The following is a 24,788-nucleotide window of genomic DNA, read 5'->3' on the forward strand; positions in this document are numbered from 1 at the left end:
AAGTTGGAAACATGTTTTAGTTCCGCCCAAAGTTAGTTCCAACCTGGGAAAAAGATCAGGATTAAATAAAAAAAAATTGCAATGAATATGTTCCGACCCTGAAGTAAAAAGTTATGGTTGACAGGAACAAATGTTCGGGTGTGTTTATGAGCGACGTTCCTATATATATTGTTAATGTGCAACATTAAAAACAGGGAAACTAAGACATACAATCGCAATACAAATCAACATAATCTAAAAGAAAAACAAAAGAATATGATGGAAAAGAAAAGCATGAAACAAATCTTGATAGTTAATTAATGATAAAGGCAAACGTGAAGACAAGTAATTATGACAGTAAGGATGGAATGCAGAGCCCAAAACACAACCGAAACCGTTAGTACTGCTGCACGAGAATTCCAAGAAATGACTGTGTTTATGTCAAATATATCAAACAAAAAGGCTACATTGCTAGTGAATACTACAGCTGTCAGGATTAAGGATCCTGAAGACTTAACAGAAAATGAGAATTGTTTTTACCATGATAACAGAGATAGGTACAAAATAACCATTTTATTAATGAATTTGTTGTCTTCAAAAAGGTTAACAGAAATTTCAAATAGGAATTTTCACACACAGAGACTTTGTTCTGACCAGAACAAATACATTGCAAGTATCCTTTCTCTCCCCTCCATCAAAAGAAAAAACAAAACAACAAAATAACGAAGCCCCATGTTTTAATATAGACCCATCACAAAATCCCTCTTTAGACAGTTACACAAGGTAGAACATGTGTGAAACTTCCTGTATGACCGGAATAAAATGTCAGTGTGGTAGGAATGTAATCAAGAGTACAGTGTAAAGGTGTAATACAATGTATTATGATTCTCCGGAGTACTGAGTGAGTGAGTGAGTTGGGTTTAACGCCGCTTTTAACTGTATTCCAGTTATATCGCGGCGTGTCAGCTCAATGTGGGAGGAAAGCCCCAAGTGATGCAGGTCTCTGACGTTTACCACTTTGGTGAAACCCACGAGCAAGGGTATGGTGCTGACAAACCTAGAAACATAATCGGGGCGAACTGGGATTCGAACCCACAATCATAGGTTTCTGGCGTGTCCAAGGGACACAACTCTGCACAGTGAATCACGGCGCCTTAGACGACTGGGCCACCCGTGCCCCCTCCCGAGTAGTGACAGCAGATGACACTGGTGCAGTGACTACTGTAAGAGTTGTAGGTGTATCAGACCAGGATACCTGGAGATACTGTTGACTTCATCTGCACTTCAATAATAAATCTGGATATGTATTCAGCAAAATGTCAACAAAGAGAGTCACTTAGCCAAAGTTGCCATCAATATTCAAGAGCAATTTCCACATGAATACCAGTACTGATGACTAAACACTAAAACATCATTTGAACAAAATGTGATGTCCTCATAACAGCATAAGGAGAAACACAGATCCTCAGAAGGGGAGAAGTTTACAGGGTCAGTATGAATATTGAGACAATAAAAAAGAATGGTCAAGGCAAAATATTTAATTTGCAAAGAGTGAAACATAGGTGTTGAATTCCAAAACAAACCACACACATACCAAAGTTCATTACATTTTGAAACAAAATGGCAGAGTAATGGCCATAACAAGCTTCAACTTTCAGAGGTCAAGTCGAGGTCAAAACATAAAACATTAGGGAGAAAATCAGGAACATATATATTATTCCCAATTACAAACTAGTTATGTATAAAATTGCCATAAATATAATTTTTAATATGGCAGACATGGTGGCCACATAGAAAATTAGGTTCAAGCATCTTGAACAATTATCATTAGCGGGAAGAAGTATTTGAAGTTTGACCTAGTAATTTCACATGTACCAATTTCATTACATTTTGAACAAATGACTTGAACATTAGCTATAAATAGTTAAATTACGGCATGGTATCTCAGTGGGCTAGCACTATAAATCGGCATCATTCCGGACTAGTACAAGCAGCCACACACACACAAGTGCATGCACGTCGCTATATGTGTGCAATAATCTTGGACGCGACGTTAAACCCCATTTCACCTCACCTCACCTCATATAGTATTAATATGGTGGTAGCTTTATACCAATGTCAGCATGATCAGAAGAACATGGTTGACTCAAAATACACATAATCCTCTATACAGAACTTCAAAAATAAGCTAAAAGTGTGTATTTTCAGTCCGTTTTTGACAAACATGTTTTTTCTGACATAATCATGATCATGCAGGAACGAGATATTGCATAGATTGATGTGTTTCAAGTAATCTAATGTGATATCTTGATGACTGTAACAAGACAACAGTGGTCAGTATCATGTCATGATTGAAGGGAGTACAAATCTTGGTTATTATATCTTATACAACATGACGACATGATGTAGTGGTAAGGCATCAGCATGAGGACAGCGGGGATACCCTGCTACCCTTCTGAACCACATGCCTAGCCTCCCGCCTCCACCACCAGTGCAACAATGGACTCAGAGATGCTGACCCCGAACTCAGGCCATTGTAATCATTGTCAGATTGACGGGCTGTATTGTTTTGATTACTGGATATGTTTCAATAAAATTATATATACTGTACACAGGATAGGCCAAATTGGATTCAAATATCATGATTCTGGCTAAATTGCAATGGTTGCCATCTCTGAGAACTGTGATAACAATGCATAACACACTCTGAGTAAGGCTGCTGGTAATCATGGTAGTGTTTCAGTTCCAGGCCAGAACTTTTGTTTCTGCTGCTAATGTTTCAACCTGTCCTAAATCTTGCCATGAAATATTGCTGTGTTTTTTAACATTATTTATTTTTTTATTTCAAGAGCTTTTTTTTATGATGATGATCATGTTAATCAAGCAAATCTCATTTCAACATTTCTTGCATAATGTCATATCGACCACAAACATTTGGCAAAAAAAAGAAAAAAGAGATATAAAGCGTGTATGGTGAGTTTAAAGAAAAAGTTGTAGTCAAAATGAGTGAAAAAAAGACTTGTCCCATTTGGCTGTTATGTATATGTCAGGCTCCAGTCAAGGCTTGGATGACTGATGGCAGTGATGCTAGACATGCTCTGTGTGTGTTCAGGCCCAGCAACCAGGAGGCTAGCGGAGGAGGAGGAGGAGGAGGGAGGAGGCTATGCTGCCACCTTCTGTCGCTTTGTGCTGGGGGCAGCTGTGTCCCCCTTCTTCACTGTGTTGTCTTTATCTGGGTCCACAAAGTCCTTCCCTGTTGTGTCGGTCAGGTTGACACACTCTTTGATGGCGCTGTTGGACACCTGGAGATACACAGACCCTTATAGTGGATTGCCCGGGCAGCCTCCAACACTGACACACACAATGGGCTACAGATCCTAAATATCCTATAACAGAGCAGTTGGCCATTGCTTGACATCATGACAAATTACCCATCTCAGGCACAGGAAGGAGCTCACTCCGTAAGTGGCAAATTAAGGGACTGACTCAAAAGTATGTACTGATCCAGTTTGCCACTTATCCAACACGGGACATTTACTGAGATGCTATGTTATATTTTGGTCTTTTTCACTGTTGGTTGTTGAGTGCTTTTAAGGGGCTATTAACAACTGTTCGGCTCAAAGTCAGTACACTGTGCCTGAGTGGGGTATTTTTGTTAAACTGCGGCATGGTATCTCAGTGGGCCAGCACTATAAATTGGCATCAGTCCGAACTAGTACAAGCTGCCTTGACCTCATATGGAGGTCAATCGAAAGTTGTAACAGTCAAGATCCCGCCTTTGGGGTCCTGTAAATTAGATTTCATCAAATCAAATAAAATCATTAATGCTCAAGCCATATTATCCAGAAGCCTCTTTAAGACTAAACACTGAGTGACTTTGAACTTCAAGGTCATCCATCCATAAGCGAGAACATTATTTTTGTACACATAGGTGGTGACACAAACATAAAGTCTGGATACTAAACTGCTTATACTTTTTGAATGAAACTATTCACAAGTCATTTCAAACTGACTTTGACATTTAACCCAGGTATGGCACATAACAGGTACTCAAGTTATTGTGTACACAAACATTTTTATGGCCAGTTCATACCTTCAGGTCATCCACTCACAAGTTGGAAATTTTCCACAGGGGCATAAATGAAGTATATCAGGTATGAACTCTCTCACAAGCACTTGGTTGAGAAATCCAATTGCAGTTGGAAGTCCTTACTTATAAAATGATTTGGTCCAACTTTCCATTTGATTTTGACTTGAGGTAGACTGATCATGACCCTGAGAGTTCCACAGAGGGAGGTCACTCCCTCCATCTCACCTTGACTAGTGGGGTGTACTGGGGATGGTGATGCTCGTACACAGGGTTGTTGCTTGCACGGTTGTAGGCACACAGGAAGGCCCAGCGGCGGTCGGGGCTGGTGTTGGCGCTGGAGGTATGCAGCAGGTTACTGTGGAAGAACAGGCCATCACCTGTGGACACAGCACTCTCTAGGTTATAGCAGCAGTGTACCATTACTCACTGTATCTCCCCGTAAACAATTACACATACCCCAGACACTACCTCCCTCAACCCCAGACACTACCCCCAGCCATTACCTCAATCTACCCCAGCCACTACCCCCAGCCACTACCTCCCTCCACCCCAGACACTGCCCCCAGCCACTACCTCCCTCCACCCCAGCCACTACCTCCATCCACCCCAGACACTACCCCCAGCCACTACCTCCCTCCACCCCAGACACTGCCCCCAGCCACTACCTCCATCTATCCAAGACACTGCCCCCAGCCACTACCTCCCTCCACCCCAGGCACTACCCCCAGCCACTACCTCCATCTATCCAAGACACTGCCCCCAGCCACTACCTCCCTCCACCCCAGACACTACCCCCAGCCACTACCTCCCTCCACCCCAGACACTGCCCCCAGCCACTACCTCCCTCCACCCCAGACACTGCCCCCAGCCACTACCTCCCTCCACCCCAGCCACTACCTCCCTCCACCCCAGCCACTACCCCCAGCCACTACCTCCCTCCACCCCAGACACTGCCCCCAGCCACTACCTCCCTCCACCCCAGGCACTACCCCCAGCCACTACCTCCATCTATCCAAGACACTGCCCCCAGCCACTACCTCCCTCCACCCCAGGCACTACCCCCAGCCACTACCTCTATCTATCCAAGACACTGCCCCCAGCCACTACCTCCCTCCACCCCAGACACTACCCCCAGCCACTACCTCCCTCCACCCCAGACACTGCCCCCAGCCACTACCTCCCTCCACCCCAGACACTGCCCCCAGCCACTATCTCCCTCCACCCCAGCCACTACCTCCCTCCACCCCAGACACTACCCCCAGCCACTACCTCCCTCCACCCCAGACACTGCCCCCAGCCACTACCTCCCTCCACCCCAGACACTACCCCCAGCCACTACCTCCCTCCACCCAAGACACTGCCCCCAGCCACTACCTCCCTCCACCCCAGGCACTACCCCCAGCCACTACCTCCATCTATCCAAGACAATGCCCCCAGCCACTACCTCCCTCCACCTCAGACACTACCCCCAGCCACTACCTCCATCTATCCAAGACACTGCCCCCAGCCACTACCTCCCTCCACCCCAGGCACTACCTCCATCTATCCAAGACACTGCCCCCAGCCACTACCTCCCTCAACCCCAGACACTACCCCCAGCCATTACCTCAATCTACCCCAGCCACTACCCCCAGCCACTACCTCCCTCCACCCCAGGCACTACCCCCAGCCACTACCTCCATCTATCCAAGACACTGCCCCCAGCCACTACCTCCCTCCACCCCAGACACTACCCCCAGCCACTACCTCCCTCCACCCCAGACACTGCCCCCAGCCACTACCTCCCTCCACCCCAGGCACTACCCCCAGCCACTACCTCCATCTATCCAAGACACTGACCCCAGCCACTACCTCCCTCCACCCCAGGCACTACCCCCAGCCACTACCTCCATCTATCCAAGACACTGCCCCCAGCCACTACCTCCCTCCACCCCAGACACTACCCCCAGCCACTACCTCCCTCCACCCCAGACACTGCCCCCAGCCACTACCTCCCTCAACCCCAGCCACTACCTCCCTCCACCCCAGGCACTACCCCCAGCCACTACCTCCATCTATCCAAGACACTGCCCCCAGCCACTACCTCCCTCCACCCCAGGCACTACCCCCAGCCTCTACCTCCATCTATCCAAGACACTGCCCCCAGCCACTACCTCCCTCCACCCCAGACACTACCTCCATCTATCCAAGACACTACCTCCCTCTGTGGCAGGATGTATATATTTGGGATTATTTTAAAAGTAGTTTAGTATAAACTTATCCAAAACATAGGTATTTTAGGATTAGTGTATTTATTAAATAAATTAGTTTACTTAGTCCACTAACTCACACCTCAGTAACATAATCTAACATGTGGTGATTGATTCTTTCTGCTAAGGCTACTGCGGTCTCAGCCTAGCCTATTGCTCTCTGCCGGTCAGCTTGGCCTGGCTTTGTATTTCCCGCGTCACATGACCACCTTGGTCATGTACTTCATACCTTTACTATGTGCACCATTTCTAGTCACAACTCTCACTGGGAAAGGACAGCTCCGTTTGGGGTGAGTTAATTATATTTATTATCATTGTGCTTAGTTTTCTAGTATATATAATGTATTTTAGTACACTCATATTAAGTCATTTATGTTCCATAAGAACAGTATATCATGTATATGTTATAAACATGAATTATCAGTATATTCATGTTAGTGCAATATATATTTACATATTGTAAGATGTTACCACTGAGGTATATGCATAATGAGTGTACTAGATTTAAGCATGTATTGGTACTATTTTATCATGAAAGTGTAAAATACCAAAACAGTATATTTGTTGATTTTTATCAATACATATGAAATGCCTAAAAATGTTGATTTTTATACTGCTAGATGAGTTTCACATGCCATGTATACAATGTATGTGATGTTTACCATACCAGTAAGATTTATGTAGTTATATATCATTTATCAGGTCACGTAAGATACTGCATGACCAGTTTTGATGACATCTGGTGGTTTGGCCTCCGTCCCTTAGACGAGGTGAGGGTTACTTCCCTTAGTAATACATGTATTTATGTCAACATGTCATGGCATAATTGTCTATACTATTGTAATGGTATATTGCTTAATATAGTATTATTTAATTGCTTTGTAGTGTATTCAGTGATATCATCCTCACTGAGGAGATATCCTCCATAACATGCTTTACCGTACTAAATGTAAAGTAAGTGTTCACATTATATCTTATTGATTGGTATATCAAACACATGTAATAGATGTATAATGGCAGTATTCTTTTAATGATCTATTGGTTATAATGTTTGCCTACATTTTGTAAATATTGTGTTTTAGGGTTTCTTCATCATCATAACCACTGATTGTGGACCATCATTGGAATAAATCCGGTTGTAAAAACAGCATGCTTTTGTGTCTCTCCATTACCCTGCATAAGCCTCTGCGACACCTCCACCCCAGACACTGCCCCCAGCCACTACCTCCATCTACCCCAGACACTACCTCCCCCCACCCCAAACACTACCTCCCCCCACCCCAGACACTACCTCCCTCCACCCCAGACACTACCTCCCTCCACCCCAGACACTGCCCCAAGCCACTACCTCCATCTACCCCAGACACTACCTCCCCCCACCCCAAACACTACCTCCCCCCACCCCAGACACTGCCCCAAGCCACTACCTCCATCTACCCCAGACACTACCTCCCCCCACCCCAAACACTACCTCCCCCCACCCCAGACACTACCTCCCTCCACCCCAGACACTACCTCCCTCCACCCCAGACACTGCCCCAAGCCACTACCTCCATCTACCCCAGACACTACCTCCCCCCACCCCAAACACTACCTCCCTCCACCCCAGACACTACCTCCCTCCACCCCAGACACTACCCCCAGCCACTAACTCCATCTACCCCAGACACTACCTCCCCCCACCCCAGACACTACCTCCCTCCACCCCAGACACTACCTCCCTCAACCCCAGACACTACCTCCCTCCACCCCAGACACTACCTCCATCCACCCCAGACACTACCCCCAGCCACTACCTCCCTCCACCCCAGACACTGCCCCAAGCCACTACCTCCATCTACCCCAGACACTACCTCCATCTACCCCAGACACTACATTCCTCCACCCCAGACACTACTTCCATCTACCCCAGACACTACCTCCCTCCACCCCAGACACTACCTCCCTCCACCCCAGACACTACCTCCATCCACCCCAGCCACTACCTCCCTCCACCCCAGACACTACCTCCATTCACCCCAGACACTACCTCCATCTACCCCAGACACTACCCTATCCACCCCAGACACTACCTCCATCCACCCAAAACACTACCCCCCATCCACCCCAGACATTACCCTATCTACTCAAGACACTACATTGCCACCCAAGACACTACCCTATCCACCCCAGACACTACCCTCCCTCCACCCCAGACACTACCTCCCTCCACCCCCGACACTACCCTCCCCTACTCTGTGGGTGTCCTCACCAGGCTTCATCTCCACATGCAGCTGCTCCAGCTGGCCCTGCAGCTCCTTGACCCGGGCCAGGTCAGCCCCGGTCTGGTCTCCAACAAACAGGTGCTCTATCCGACCACAGCGATGAGACCCCTCTAGAATCTAAGTTAAAGCAGAAGGTATGTTTCCTTTTGTTTTGTACACCTCATGACCTCATTTATCTATCAAACCTACTCCGTGACTCATTGGCCAGAAATGTATTGTTGGTCAATAAAAACATTAAATTAAATCTGTGAGACAATTGCAGGTATCATCCAAGCACAGGCGTTAAAAGGAGATGTAAAGAGTATAAGAATGTTAAGTGATTACAAAGGCTGGATAGACGGACAGAGTGGCAGACAGGGCACCATCAGTTAAGGTGAGCTCTACACACTGTTGGTGCAAACTGTACTGGGAAGAATTCTCTGCATTCTGGTCACTTTCCCAAATACATCAGAAATACTTTTGTCAAAATGGCTACCATGGAAAGGTAATAACTATACAGTCAAGTCTTGTTAATCCGACAATCGGCTTTATCCGACACAAATGATTGGAACCGATTAAATCAGTGCTCTTTAAACCCGTTAATCCGACAGTCTCGCATTCCGACTCCGACACATCTAATTTGCAATGAATTGCTGAAATCACTCATTAATCAGTCTCGTTAATCCGACAGTGATCAGCGTACTCCGTGGTCATCTGCCAGAGCGTACACAGCCCCGTGTTTTGATGCGAGACGAGTTGGCGAGTAGCTGCATATTTCAACGGCTGCAGAGATAAACTTGCTTAACAATATACAATTACTGCTTTAAAAAACACAAAAACAGAATTAATCACATGCCTAGATTACCTCAATCTCATTTAACTCGGATACAAGTCCTGCTACCACTGAGGACATCCCATTACAGGTCACCTCAGAACGACCTTTCGCGAACTTTGACCGACCAGTGAAATTACTTACAGGAAGTTGACATTAGCCACTAAGAAAGCAGCTTTCTTAAGCATTGCGGCATTAGTTTCAAATTAGCGACTTCCCAAAAAAATTAATATGCTTTAAAATCAGTCAATTTTGAATCTGTCATACAGTCCGTAACAGTAGTTTTGTGTTAAACTTTAGTGTTTGCATGATTAGAAAACATATTCCGCTGACAATGTAACACAACAATATGAATATTTCATTTTTCATTTTCCTACGTGTTCTTATCGTTATCTAACGTGTAGTTGTCCTATTTCGGTCACGAACGTTTATACTACCTAATTTTGCTTATCCGACATACTCGTTAATCCGACATAATCATATGCACCAACAATGTCGGAGTAAAAGGACTTGACTGTATATAGTTCTTTGGTGAGACCACCCATGCAAAGTTTCAGCTTCATAGCTTCTTTGGCTTGAGGAACTACAATGGCTCCATAGGACAACCAGTGACTCACTACGGTCTGGTGGCTGGGGAACAACCTGATTTGCATCTGAGCTGGCCTCAGATTTTATTTAAACCTATGAGCCTGAATGTTTTTCTAAGAAAAACACCTTGCAACAATGTAATTTTTTTGGCAGGCAATTTATTTTCTTCTGAACAGCCTGAAGCATTATAACTAGATAAAATCCCAGGCACCTCTCCCCAGTCAAACACAAACACCCCCCTCTCTCTCCAGACTATTAACTGATTGGCTAGCTACAGTGAAGACAATCACTAAAGCTTAATGAACCAAGGAGCTAATCTCTTGCATATGTATTATTCTAAAATCATAAAGCCATTGTAAACAAAGTGCCTGACCTGAAGGCAGCCATTAGCCTTGGTACATGCATCGATGGAGATGAAGACAGTCAACATGTCAGGGAAGAGGCAGCCATTTTTGTACCAGTATCTGGAAGAACAGCATCACCACATCTTACAATAACATGGTACATTTCTTTAGCTGTGCTACTTTCAAGTAACTTAATTTCACACAAACAACATGAAAGCAACTGTTTGCTTACTGTCCTTGTTTCCCAAGGCATATCAATCACTTGTCGACCTTTTCTCATACATTCTAGAAAGTCTTCACCAACATATACACACAGTCCATGTAGTCCTAATGTCATACAAGATTGCCCACAATGTGTACCTCCATCCTTCAGCCAAGCTACCCAGCCATGCTTACCCCTTCATCCTTCACCCCAGCTACCCAGCCATGCTTGCCCCTCCATCCTTCACCCCAGCAACCCAGCCATGCTTGCCCCTCCATCCTTCACCCCAGCTACCCAGCCATGCTTGCCCCTCCATCCTTCACCCCAGCTACCCAGCCATGCTTGCCCCTCCATCCTTCACCCCAGCAACCCAGCCATGCTTGCCCCTCCATCCTTCACCCCAGCTACCCAGCCATGCTTGCCCCTCCATCCTCCACCCCAGCTACCCAGCCATGCTTGCACCTCCATCCTTCACCCCAGCTACCCAGCCATGCTTGCCCCTCCATCCTTCACCCCAGCAACCCAGCCATGCTTGCCCCTCCATCCTCCATCCCAGCTACCCAGCCATGCTTGCCCCCAGTGTGTGAAGCAGTAGTTCTTCAGCCAACCTACCAAGACATGCTTGCCCCCAGTGTGTGAGGCAGTAGTTCTTCAGCCAACCTACCAAGACAGGCTTGCCCCCAGTGTGTGAGGCAGTACTTCAGCCAACCTACCAAGACAGGCTTGCTCCCAGTGTGTGAAGCAGTAGTTCTTCAGCCAACCTACCAAGACATGCTTGCCCCCAGTGTGTGAAGCAGTAGTTCTTCAGCCTACCTACCCACCCATGCTTGCCCCCAGTGTGTGAGGCAGAAGTTCTTCAGCCAACCTACCAAGACATGCTTGCCCTCAGTGTGTGAGACAGTACTTCTTCAGCCAACCTACCAGTCATGCTTGCCCCCAGTGTGTGAAACAGTACTTCTTCAGCCAACCTACCAGCCATGCTTGCCCCCAGTGTGTGAAACAGTACTTCTTCAGCCAACCTACCAGCCATGCTTGCCCCCAGTGTGTGAGGCAGTACTTCTTCAGCCAACCTACCAAGACATGCTTGCCCCCAGTGTGTGAGGCAGTACTTCTTCAGCCAACCTACCCAGCCATGCTTGCCCCCAGTGTGTGAAGCAGTAGTTCTTCAGCCAACCTACCAGCCATGCTTGCCCCCAGTGTGTGAAGCAGTTCTTCAGCCAACCTACCTGCCATGCTTGCCCCCAGTGTGTGAGGCAGTACTTCTTCAGCCAACCTACCCAGCCATGCTTGCCCCCAGTGTGTGAGGCAGTACTTCTTCAGCCAACCTACCAGCCATGCTTGCCCCCAGTGTGTGAAGCAGTAGTTCTTCAGCCAACCTACCAGCCATGCTTGCCCCCAGTGTGTGAGGCAGTACTTCAGCCAACCTACCCAGCCATGCTTGCCCCCAGTGTGTGAAGCAGTAGTTCTTCAGCCAACCTACCAGCCATGCTTGCCCCCAGTGTGTGAGGCAGTACTTCAGCCAACCTACCTGCCATGCTTGCCCCCAGTGTGTGAGGCAGTACTTCAGCCAACCTACCCAGCCATGCTTGCCCCCAGTGTGTAAAGTAGTTCTTCAGCCAACCTACCTGCCATGCTTGCCCCCAGTGTGTGAAGCAGTTCTTCAGCCAACCTACCTGCCATGCCTGCCCCCAGTGTGTGAAGCAGTAGTTCTTCAGCCAACCTACCAGCCATGCCTGCCCCCAGTGTGTGAAGCAGTTCTTCAGCCAACCTACCTGCCATGCCTGCCCCCAGTGTGTGAAGCAGTAGTTCTTCAGCCAACCTACCAGCCATGCCTGCCCCCAGTGTGTGAAGCAGTTCTTCAGCCAACCTACCTGCCATGCCTGCCCCCAGTGTGTGAAGCAGTAGTTCTTCAGCCAACCTACCAGCCATGCCTGCCCCCAGTGTGTGAAGCAGTTCTTCAGCCAACCTACCTGCCATGCCTGCCCCCAGTGTGTGAAGCAGTAGTTCTTCAGCCAACCTACCAGCCATGCTTGCCCCCAGTGTGTGAAGCAGTTCTTCAGCCAACCTACCCATAATCCTGATGCCAGACATGCTTGCCTCCAGTAAATGCTTCCTTCATCATCAGCTTGGTGTGGTAGTGATAAACTTCACCACCAAGCAACTGGAAATGAAAAGAAGGCTTGGTTTTTTTTTACACAACAGCCAATAATATTACAGTCCTTTTGACCTCAGACCTTTTAAAAATAAACATGACATTGGAACATATGTTTTCATCCCTAGTTACCAGAGGAGATATTGCTTGGGTGAGATCAAGGGACAGCTCTACAATGAAACTGCATCACAATGCTTTGCAGACCACAATCAAAGGCAGTCACAATCAAATGACATCACTTACGTCTTTGCCACTGATCAAATCCCGGTTCTCTCTGATTATGTATCTGGGTTTGTTAACGCCATATATGGCTCTTTGATTTAACCAAAATGGTAAATGTCAGAAGACTTGCATCACTTTGGGTTTTCCTCCAATATTAAGCTGACACGTTGTGATAAAACTCACTCACTCTCTGCCACTGATTTGAGCATCGATCCACTCAAATGGGATATGATGACATACATCACCCAAGTCAGCGAGCCTGACCAAGTGATCCTATTAGTTGCCTCTTATGACAAGCATAGTCGCCTCTTATGACAAGAGTGGGTTGCTGAAGACCTATTCTAACCCAGATCATAAGAATGCTCTGCCACTGAAGCTGGTTAGCTGTACTTGTTACACTCAAAACACTTCTTATTATTGGTTATCATGATTATAATCTGAAAAAGTTGGAAGAACGACTTTTGATGATCAAGTGAATCTCACCCTTGTGTCCATTAAGATCAAATATATCATCGATCAAAGTCAGGCAATCATTGGAGTTTCAAACTTTTATCAACTTGTAGCGAAATATTTGCTATCAAATTACAAAACAGAACAGCTTGATACAAAGTTGCAGCAAACATTCCATGTCAAGCCTTGCGAAAAGTGTGCTACCTTGGCATGTAAATACCTGGAACCTTCAGCTGTCAGCACTACTAAACCCCATTCATGGAAGCAGCTGCATTACTGTCTGGAACAAATACCCTGGATCCATCTACTACCAGTGATTTATCTAGGATTCAAAGTGCTCTTGGCAGGAAGATTGGAAAGAAATTGTTATTGTGTTCAAACTTGGGATTTCTATTAAAGTTCTTATTTTTCTAAGCTCAGGGGCATTTTAACAGCAAATTGTAACATTGCATTCATGCAAAGAAACAAAGCATTAAACATGTTAAAGCCTCTTATGACACCTTTAAAAAGCCATAACATTAGTTATAGCTATAATAGCATGAATTGGGAAATGTTAAATTGCAATTTGGGAAATTTTACTGACCTTTTCTCCAAACTCGGGACTGAATATCGACCTCAGATCAGGTCTAGATACACCCCTGACCATAGCATAATTTAAGCAAAATTTGAATAGCACAATGCATAAAGAGTTTTCCCATTAATCTGTGCTAGGACAAAGGAGGATGTGACATCACTTTCAAACCAAAGCTATGGTGGTGAGTGGGTATGATGGTTTGAGGGGATTTGTCAACATAGCATGGAGACATGATCATGACCATACACTGGGTAATCTATGCATTGTGGCAGGTGTGTGTTTGTTGTGATGCCCACCTTCTCCGATGTGGTGACAACCTTCTCACACCGCCCCACCATGCCAGTCACATCATCCCCGGGGTGGCTCCAGATGCATAGCTTGCTCTGGCGATCCTCACCATCAGCAACCTGAAACACAGCAGTCTCTCCATCACAGAGCATCTCTCTAATATAGATCTCCCTCAACACATATATCTAAACTCAACACCAACATAACACAAGAAATCTCATCTCAGTGTGACCTTCAAAATTATGGTCTTACAAATCATATAATGTTTTATTACATCACAAAAACATTTAACAGTTTTTACACACCATAATTATTACCAGAGACTCATAATTAAGACTTAGATCAACTGGCCTTAATTATAGGCACAAGTAACATGGACTTCAACCTCAAAATGCCAATCAAAGACCTGGCTTCAAAATGAATTTGGTTAAAAAGTACACCGCTTTGGTCAAATTCTAACTATTCAACAATCTTAAGGTTAGCATGTCACCCTATCTGATCTAGGCCAGCAAGGCTCATCTTCAGACTGAGGGCAGGGCAGGAACTAGCAATACAGCGCCTCCCTTGACAACAACGGCCTGGCTTGTTACTTACCAAGCAGCCGCCATATGACAATCCAAGAACAAAGTTGTACTAAACTCAAAATATGTGACATGGTGTTCAGTAAATAAGAAAAAAAATTACATTGCTATTTATGGCTTTTGGATGGCCATGTTTAAAATTGAATCAGAATTCTGTAAACAGATTTTTGAGACATCATTAATAGAGTTGTACCCAAAATTACAGGTTCAAAAACATAGCTTTCCGCAGGTTCAGAGAAAATGCAGAAAAATGAATGATACACTAAGGTACATGAGATGAAAGGTCACATCGACATATGTGAGACTGCACATATACCATACACACTGCATACATGCAGAAATGGCAGAGGAATGGACCAGTGATGGACAAAATCTGAAATTTCAATATGGCTGCCACAGTGCCTAGGTTAAAACTTTGATAGGAATTATTTGAGACAGACATCATCATGATCATTGCTAGGATCATCCCAAAAGACTTGACATCAGGGATTGTAGTTTGAGAGATGCTGCATATGCACACCAAGCCCATTTGGGTGGAGCGGCAGTCAATGTGCCATGACCTTCCTCCAACATTCTGTTCAGGTGTGTTCATGAATCAGATGACTATACTGTTCACCAATGTTATAGTGTAAACCCACTACCTTGGTGTATTGTTGACAACTGCTCATGACAAGTAGACAACACTGAACATCCATGTCACAGCTTGCAATGCACCAAAAGGTATAGAACATGTTAAATATAATAATAAACGAGAGAGCCCAAATGTTTAAAGTCTTCATGATGGCAAGTAAGACATACTTCCATCATGTCCACCAGAGCTCTGTTTAAAGGCCATATGATCGGAGATCTAAGCGTACCGTACCCCGTATGCATGCTTTATGATGGCATCACTGCCTTCCAGGGTGTCACGGACCTTCGTCAACTCTTCGCTGTCTAGGAGGCCTCTGAATAACAACATACCATGATGTATACAACCACAGCTTTCAGCATGTTCAGTACTACTGGGGTGGGGTTATCACATGAATGCAGTGTCTGAAATAACTGCCTGCACACCTGCCCGTGGCTGGTATTGTTTCTGTCGGGCTGCATGAAATTTTCCTCTGCCTGCCCAACTGTCTGGCAGATAATGTTAAGACTACTTACATATTCACTTTTATAATAAAGCCTCGTAGATTCTCTGGTGATTGTTTGCATTACATCAACTGAATTATAACTTGATTTGTCTCTTATTTTTTGCAATTTTTTAACATAAATAATGTCTGAATGTGAGCAGGCAACTTTTAAAATGGACAGGCAAAATTTATGGGTCACCTGCTCGACTGTCTTTTGGGGTTTTAAAATTAGTGCGTGAATGTAATTAGCATCCATACATAGCAGCAGTAACTCAGTGAAATGGAACCACTTCCTTTCTGTCACATGACATGACATGTGCCAGTTATCACAAAAAATGTTTTGCAGAGCTTTCATCAGTATTTCAACAACATCAGGACTAGGCAGGCCATGTTATCTCCACGGGGGGAATCTGGACTTCAGCATGATGTGATCAAAACTAAGCACTAAGTTGCATTAAATTCTTAAAATACCATCAGTTCATGGCATAATTAAAATTGGTTGTATGAATAAACTGGTCAGTGAGTTGGGTTTAACGCCTGTTCTGAAGCGTCCGGGAACAGTGTCCGGGAACAAGTGTCATGTTCCTGGACACAGTGGTTGATTCATAGGTACACAACAGCTTCACAGAAAGCGTTAAAGTTGACATGCAGCATGTGCTTCTTGCTTAATGAGCGTAAAATGCGCATGCTCTGCAAACAGTGAATTTCAGTTGGCTTCTGGCGTTCATAGGTGCAAGTAGTAAATGGATATCTCTCTCTAAGTTACAAAATAGTGAATAAGAATAGTACAGAAATAGAATAGAATAGAATAGAAATAGTTGAGAGAGTAACCCATTTACATTGTTAACATACGCTAATCAAACGGCAACTTCGTTTTAAGTTTCAAATCCATTTCATTTTATCTAATTACATTTTCATTGTTCATGACATTACAAGGGGATTTCACGTTAAGTTGATTACAAGGGGATTTCAGGTTTAGTTGATTACAAGGGGATTTCACGTTTAGTTGATTACAAGGGGATTTCACGTTTAGTTGTTTGCAAGGTAAGTTCATGTTTAGTTAATCTGAGTTTAGTCCTCCACTGCAAAGGAAAGCCCGAAATGATGCCAGTATCAGACATTTACCACTTTGGTGAAACCTACGAGCATGGGTATGGTGCTGACAAACCAAGGCAAAGAATTGGGGCAAACCAAGATTCGAACTAACATTCATAGGTTTCTGGCATGCCCAAGGAATGCAACTCTGCACAGTGAATTGCGGCACCTTAGACGACTGGCCACCTGTGCTCCCCGGTTGTATGAAACGTTCATAAGAACATCGTCACGTTCTTGGGCATTCAAACATTTTGTTTGCAACCATGAGTTTGTTGAACCTTCACTGACAGACTTTTCTCTGTATGCTTGTCAACAACGTTGATAATATACATGTAAACCTAGGCTGGGGTGGTTTTTATACTGACTTATAAATACTGTACCTGACAAGTATGTAGCCCGCCTCGTTGAAGTCCGACAGCATCTTGGGAGTGACCTCGAGGTCACCGCCTGTGTACGTGTATTCTGTAACAAAACATATTTGGTTATATACCATGATATAGCATGTACTTGTTTTGGTTGGTTGGTTGGTTTGTTGTTTAACGCCGCACCCAGCAATATTCCAGCTATATGACAGCGGTCTGTAAATAATCGAGTCTGGACCAGACAATCCAGTGATTGATATCATGAGCATCGATCCACCCAATTGGGATATGATGACATGCATCAACCAAGTCAGCGAGCCTGACCACCCGATCCCGTTAGTCGCCTTTTACGACAAGCATAGTCACCTTTTACGGCAAGTATGGGTTGCTGAAGACCTATTCTACCCCGGAATCTTCACGGGTCTACTTGTTTTGGAGGATAAACTGTAACTAAACATGTTTGAGATAATTGGTGGCTCATATTTAAGTACCAGCAATAAGTGATACTCATGTTATATTTTGCAACAAAAGAGAATAAGAAGTAGAGATATTTCTGAAATATTATATTAGTACTAGATAGAAGGCCAGAAAGGCCAGACAACATTGACAAGAACAACAAGAAATAGGTTAAGGAGATGACGTGAGGCGAAATGTGGTTCACATCGTGTTCAAGATTACTGCACTTATATAGTGACAGGCATGCGCATATGAGTGTGTGTGGTTGCTTGTACCAGTCGGGACTAACGTTTAGTGCTAGCCCAGTGAGATACTAAGCCACAGTTTAACATGAATACCCCACTCTGTATACTGACTCCAAGCCGACCAGTCCTTGTCTTAGCCCCTTAATGCAGAAGAGGGACAGGCAGGGTAGCAACAAGTACCATCTTTTAACGTCTTTTACTTTTAGTATGAGGCGGCCAAAGGATCAAACCAACAACCTTCCGCATGGACACTCTACCACGAGATTACAGAGGCGGTCATCCACGGAGATAAAACAGAAGTCACTAGAAAACAGACATTGTTACTGGTATTACACATTGGGTATTGGTAGATTTCTTTGGGTATTCAAAATAATTTTACTCCCTTGAGTCCAGTATTTTTAAACTAATGAGTAAACATTTTTCTTTATGATTCTGCTTAAAATGCTGTTGACTTGATAAACAGGGGAATATGGATATAGCGATCACCATTTCCGTCTGTCCATCAGCTGTTTCCGGAGCAGAACTCCAAAATCTTTGCTTATTTCTTTTTGAAACTTGCAATACAGATCAGTCTAGTGGTGAACTGGTGCCTTTTGATGATTAAGGAAGTTTATTTTTTATATTTTCATGATGACAAGTTGGACTTGACTGAAAATGAGGGTAGTGCTCATTTCCGGAAATCAGTCTAGTGATGGTAGAAAGTATCCAATGGCAAAGAAACGAAAGCCGGGTACAAGTAGCCAAACACCATTTTCGAATTGCACCAGAACGAGGGATATGTCATCTCCTGATGACAAGTAAGTTGTATCTGTTTGTGTGCTGTTCAACACATATTGCATAGACTCACAACAGGGATATACATGTCTATTTAACAAAAGGCTAAACACAGAGTTTTATTATGCATTATTCACTGCAGTAGAGTTCATGGATGTTTTATGCCTGCTTCCGCTTAGTAAATTTAAACCTAAATACAGGTACACAGTGTTCTAATCATAGTTATACTATTGGGACTGAGGCATGAGCAGAAATGACATTTTCAATATGGCTGCCATTGTGGCCACTTCTATAATCGTATCAATTTAATCTGAGGATTATTATCATATATATAGCTTGGATCATACATAAAAGAATTCAGCTGTGTTGACTCAGAGGTTTCAAAGGTGATGTACGACATGCAGTAAACTAGATGAAACTGTATTACATGAAGGTCAAAGGTTGTAGCTGGGTCAAAAATCCAAATAGATGATAACATTAGGCCATGATGCACACCACACATCCCTGTTTGATGTCAACACAAATGACGAATGATGATGAATTAACACCCAAAGAACCCACAACTATCTACAAAGTATATTGTGGCAAGGAATAACAAGAGTCATCAACAGACCCCCCACAATAGCAAAAGGCACCACTTCAGCCCCTAGTAATTTTATTTGCAGATTCAAAATTGCATATTATGGACTATAATTTTAGACCGGTTCGACTCATGTTCAGTGCTTTTCTGGCAGCGCTGCGAGAAGCGACACCTATCAAGGATCAAAGAATGAGAAACTGTATATCATAACAAAGGTATACAATAAAGAGCTGCATCCAAACTGACATGTGTTTTGTTGCAGTGCTTAATCAATCATCGTATTATCGGTAATCCTTTGGTCTGTTTTTTTGCAAATCAAATAATCATTTCTCTCTTGCTGGCTGTGCTGAAACGTGCATATTACATAACATGCAGTACATTCACCACATCAGATCTGGATAGATGACCCAATGATAGATGAAATAATTACCCCTGACACCATGCGAACCACTGATTGCTTTATTACCTTGACACCACATAGCCAGCGGTGAACGTTATTGACATATTTGCAGTCCTTGTCAGGTAATGTGAGTAGTCCTACCACTAATTATACCTGTAATACAGTCATTAACTGAGCATCAACAAGTGATCAAGTGAATGACAACACATACACAGGTGGAGGGTTATACCATGAAACAAGGATGACAACAAGGGATCCGAGTGAGTAGTAACTGTTGCATTATATGCAATTTGCCTAAAAAATAAAAACTTGAAGAATAGTAAAAGGAAATTTACACAAGCGCTTTATGATGAACCAAAGAAAGGCTGCTAACATGAAAAAAGGGAAATCATTTTTACGAAACGATCGACTGGAGTTTCTATGGTAGCTAGGCCACCACAACATGTAACTAACAAACTCGCAGACGAAGTCGAAGGCCGAGCTACCTGTAGTAGGGTCCTGATAGTGGCTGTAGTAGCTGAGAGCTGCCATAGGGCCCGACAATCAAGACAAGTCTTGACCCAATCGCGGCTCTCGCAAACTTCTGCACGTCGGTGCGATGATTCTGAATCGATGTACAACAAACGTATCTTTTGCGAAGAGAAGTGACAATCATCTTGTTATGTTAAGGATCTTTAAATTGATATATTACCTCGAAGTGGCATCGTCAATCGGCTTCTCAAAACAACAACAACAACAACAAAAAACAACTACAACACTCTCGATCTCCACTGATCAGCTGTGCGGTACCGGAAACAGGTCACCTTTCATTCGGAGAAATATCGGCCTTTTCCGGGAGAACTCGGGGACCTCCGAAAACTGGTATTCGCTAACTGTTTCGCTGAGGCAGTCAGTTGGCACGCAACAAAAGTCCATAACCAACGTATTATTTCACTTTGTGGGCGAGATTTTATCATGAGCGATAAGTCACAACGTAGTTAAACCAAGGATCTGCCATGCATAACCCACTGAACTATAGTTTCTACTTTACATGAAGGTTTTGAATGACATTCAGGAGTTTTACACAAAAGAGAGATTTTATTTTATTATGAGGAGTATAAGCAGATACCATATAATAGGCTAGCTTACTCCTTCCTCACTTAGTTCCTACATGCTTGCTAATTTCCTATGCAATCAACTTTATAATGACAACAGATATAATACACGAGATATGATAATGATGATAATAGATGGCTGTAATACACCCGGTAATCGAGCGTGACAGTCCTTGAAGATTGTCTGAAGCCATAATAAAGCAAAGGCCACTTCGTCTGCACTGCGATCCTCATATAGTCCCAAACTCCGAGTGCAGATTCCAAACAATCAGTGATTCGGACTTTCGTGATACTATTAATTATGTCATAAGGTTAGGATCAGAGGTGGGCCGGAGACTACTTCCACTGATTTGATTGTTGTTTGGACTCGGGCTGGGTGTGGGGAACGCGGGTTTCATCCATAGTCACTTATCGTGTACAAGAACCTTTAAGCATCAGCTTCAAACAGAGCTAGATTGTCACGAGACATGTTGTGCTTGCTGCGTTTGTGATCAGACGTGAGAAGCTTTGGAGTCCAGCGAGCTGATGCTTTCTTCATTGCCAAAGTTTCTCTGATAATGGAATGTACCCTCTCCTGTGGAATGCCCTTCGAACTCAAAATATGACGCTTAGTCATTGGCAGGCCAGCCATCACGATACCGTGGAATGTCTGGATCATTGTTGGTGTTGCCGACATCACATGCCAAGCAGGGTCGTCTTCAAGGCTTTCGCTGCCCCCTCTTTACCGTGGCATAGGAAAGGGCATCCTGTGTTGAAATCATATCTTCATGGATGTCATTTAGTGGTAGCCCGTTTTTCTGCAAGTGCTTGATCACTTCTGCACGTTTTCCACAGCCCAAAGGCCTCAGACCCCATTTTTCAAAATGCCCAAATATTTCAGTCATTTCACAATTATTTTTCCATCAGATTGATAAAAAGTTATTAAGAAGTTCAAAAGGCCTTAAAATCACAATAGTTTAATCATGCTAGGATTAGAATTATAAAAACCATATACACTCACTGACTGTCGTTTTATTTCAATCCTATTATTTTCAGTCAATTGGTGATGAAATGGAGCATAACAATGTTTGGAATTAATTATCATAATAAAGTGACATTTCAGTCATTTTACACATTGACTGTAACACATATAAACTACAGATATAATTCATACATTTTATAAGGCAATGTTAGCTTCTGTAGGGTATAAACCGTACTGGTGTTACCAGGATTCAGCATTATATGTGACACGGGGATATCCTGGGCTAGGGTTTGGGCGGCCCAGGTGTCGCGGCTGAACTGGCATACACAACCATCAAGGTGTTTCTATCAGGCGCCATAGATAACCAAAATGTCGAAGACATTAAATGTTAAATATAAGATGTATTACTATAACTGAATCCAACCACGTATATAAAACATAGCACCCACGCATAGAAAACATAACGCACCAAACATACGTTGTAGAGAACAAGATATAACATATGTAAGGTAATACGCGTGTTATATATAAGTAAGACCTGGATTATATAAATAACAGCTGTATTATATTAATACGACATGAATAATACAAATATAGCATCCACATGCATTATTTAGACAGACCATGTGTATTTCATAAAAAAGCTCTTTTTACCAAAATAAGCCACAATGACATTGAAATTTTAGACGTGACATAAATTTTAATAACGTCCCATTTATATATACATGTTCGATATTGTGGTTTTATATATCTATTTAAAGAACACCATAGCCTATATTTAACACATCTCACATACCGGTATAGAGAATATGTCACGGAGACAAAACAACGCTTTTAAGGGAAGCGGACACACACTCATTAAATTACAGCAACACTTTATAAAAGCTTTTGGCATTGACAGTTTCACATTTCTCCATATAATTATATGCATCCTCTGCAACTTGGGTTCAGATCACACTGTGGAGCTACCACGGCAATCTTTACATGAACTTATGCAAACATGCACGATCATGACACTGAATTACACTGTGCCCTTTTTATACAATTAAAAAACGTTTGACAGGATTATGACATGAAGCACTCTAAGAAACAAGTTATGAAAATATGATTTTATGCATTTCCTTCTCAGGCAGAACATACAGATCCCTACATCATTCAAGGAGATGGACAAGGTAAGGTTTCCTGGATTTCAGCAGAACGTGGCGTCAGAATTTAAGGAACTAAAGTGCTTCGTCTTTAGCTAGTTGAAGACACCACTCCAATCAGTAAACAGGCTTGTGTAAATGGTTAGTAAAAGTCAGAAACTGGTGTTCTATAAAACGTAAAAAATAAGTAATCTCATGGAAACTTTGCAACGTGAACATTCCAATAGCCAGTTCAGTAATATGTAGATGTTATTATCTCAACCAAATTGTCAATGTAATGTACTGAGATTATTATACGAGCATGTGTGTCATACTGATTTTACGAAATGAGTGTCAAAATTCTTGTATTTCCCGAGGGAGAGCGGTGGTAATACACGAATTATAACACTATGTGAGGTATGGTGAGGTGTATCTGCCTTCAGCTCTGTACGGATGTGAGGTATGGGGAGGTGTATCTGCCTTCAGCTCTGTACGGATGTGAGGTATGGTGAGGTGTATCTGCCTTCAGCTCTGTACGGATGTGAGGTATGGTGAGGTGTATCTGCCTTCAGCTCTGTACGGATGTGAGGTATGGGGAGGTGTATCTGCCTTCAGCTCTGTACGGATGTGAGGTATGGTGAGGTGTATCTGCCTTCAGCTCTGTACGGATGTGAGGTATGGTGAGGTGTATCTGCCTTCAGCTCTGTACGGATGTGAGGTATTGGGAGGTGTATCTGCCTTCAGCTCTGTACGGATGTGAGGTATGGTGAGGTGTATCTGCCTTCAGCTCTGTACGGATGTGAGGTATGGTGAGGTGTATCTGCCTTCAGCTCTGTACGGATGTGAGGTATTGGGAGGTGTATCTGCCTTCAGCTCTGTACGGATGTGAGGTATGGTGAGATGTATCTGCCTTCAGCTCTGTACGGATGTGAGGTATGGTGAGGTGTATCTGCCTTCAGCTCTGTACGGATGTGAGGTATGGTGAGGTGTATCTGCCTTCAGCTCTGTACGGATGTGAGGTATGGTGAGGTGTATCTGCCTTCAGCTCTGTACGGATGTGAGGTATGGTGAGGTGTATCTGCCTTCAGCTCTGTACGGATGTGAGGTATTGGGAGGTGTATCTGGCTTCAGCTCTGTACGGATGTGAGGTATGGGGAGGTGTATCTGCCTTCAGCTCTGTACGGATGTGAGGTATGGTGAGGTGTATCTGCCTTCAGCTCTATACGGATGTGAGGTATGGTGAGGTGTATCTGCCTTCAGCTCTGTACGGATGTGAGGTATGGGGAGGTGTATCTGCCTTCAGCTCTATACGGATGTGAGGTATGGTGAGGTGTATCTGCCTTCAGCTCTGTACGGATGTGAGGTATTGGGAGGTGTATCTGGCTTCAGCTCTGTACGGATGTGAGGTATGGTGAGGTGTATCTGCCTCAAAATTCAAAACTCAAATCGGATGTGAGGTATTGACTATGTACATTGTACTATGTATGTACTATAGAGAGTCATACTGACAAAACCTTTCTAAAACTATTCGACAATTATGTTCTCTAGGCTGTGGTGTAGTGCGCAAACAAGTGTTCACACGTGGAAGTGTGCCAGTATTGTATGACAAAATGTCTTCAGCCGATTCTCACCAGTATATGAAAACTATAGCTTTTAAAACCATTTAGAAGTACTGATATATATAGTACACAATGGTGTCTAAAAGTTCCTTCGAAAGTGCAGTGGTCACAACTAGTAAATAGCAGTTAGTAAATAAATAAAGACCGAAAGGAGTACATTGATACAAGAGAA

The 24,788-nt window shown here is 43.8% G+C and overlaps 1 protein-coding gene across 1 annotated transcript; it reads right to left on the bottom strand.

Annotated features, from left to right (window-relative positions):
* Positions 1 to 1,502: 1,502 nt before the first annotated feature.
* LOC124119808 (L-proline trans-4-hydroxylase-like) lies at positions 1,503 to 20,653 on the bottom strand. Its single transcript, XM_046482454.2, has 9 exons — positions 20,510 to 20,653; positions 17,382 to 17,463; positions 15,657 to 15,738; positions 14,222 to 14,332; positions 12,597 to 12,688; positions 10,355 to 10,445; positions 8,570 to 8,699; positions 4,295 to 4,446; positions 1,503 to 3,281 (listed from the first exon to the last, which is right to left on the bottom strand). Exons 1-9 carry the CDS (start codon positions 20,520 to 20,522, stop codon positions 3,141 to 3,143), a joined length of 894 nt encoding a protein of 297 aa, XP_046338410.1. The 5' UTR covers positions 20,523 to 20,653; the 3' UTR covers positions 1,503 to 3,140.
* Between the last annotated feature and the right edge of the window lie 4,135 nt (positions 20,654 to 24,788).

Source organism: Haliotis rufescens, unplaced genomic scaffold (genome assembly GCF_023055435.1).
Source record: "Haliotis rufescens isolate VD_foot unplaced genomic scaffold, xgHalRufe1.0.p SCAF_8, whole genome shotgun sequence".
Taxonomy (NCBI): Eukaryota; Metazoa; Mollusca; class Gastropoda; order Lepetellida; family Haliotidae; genus Haliotis; species Haliotis rufescens.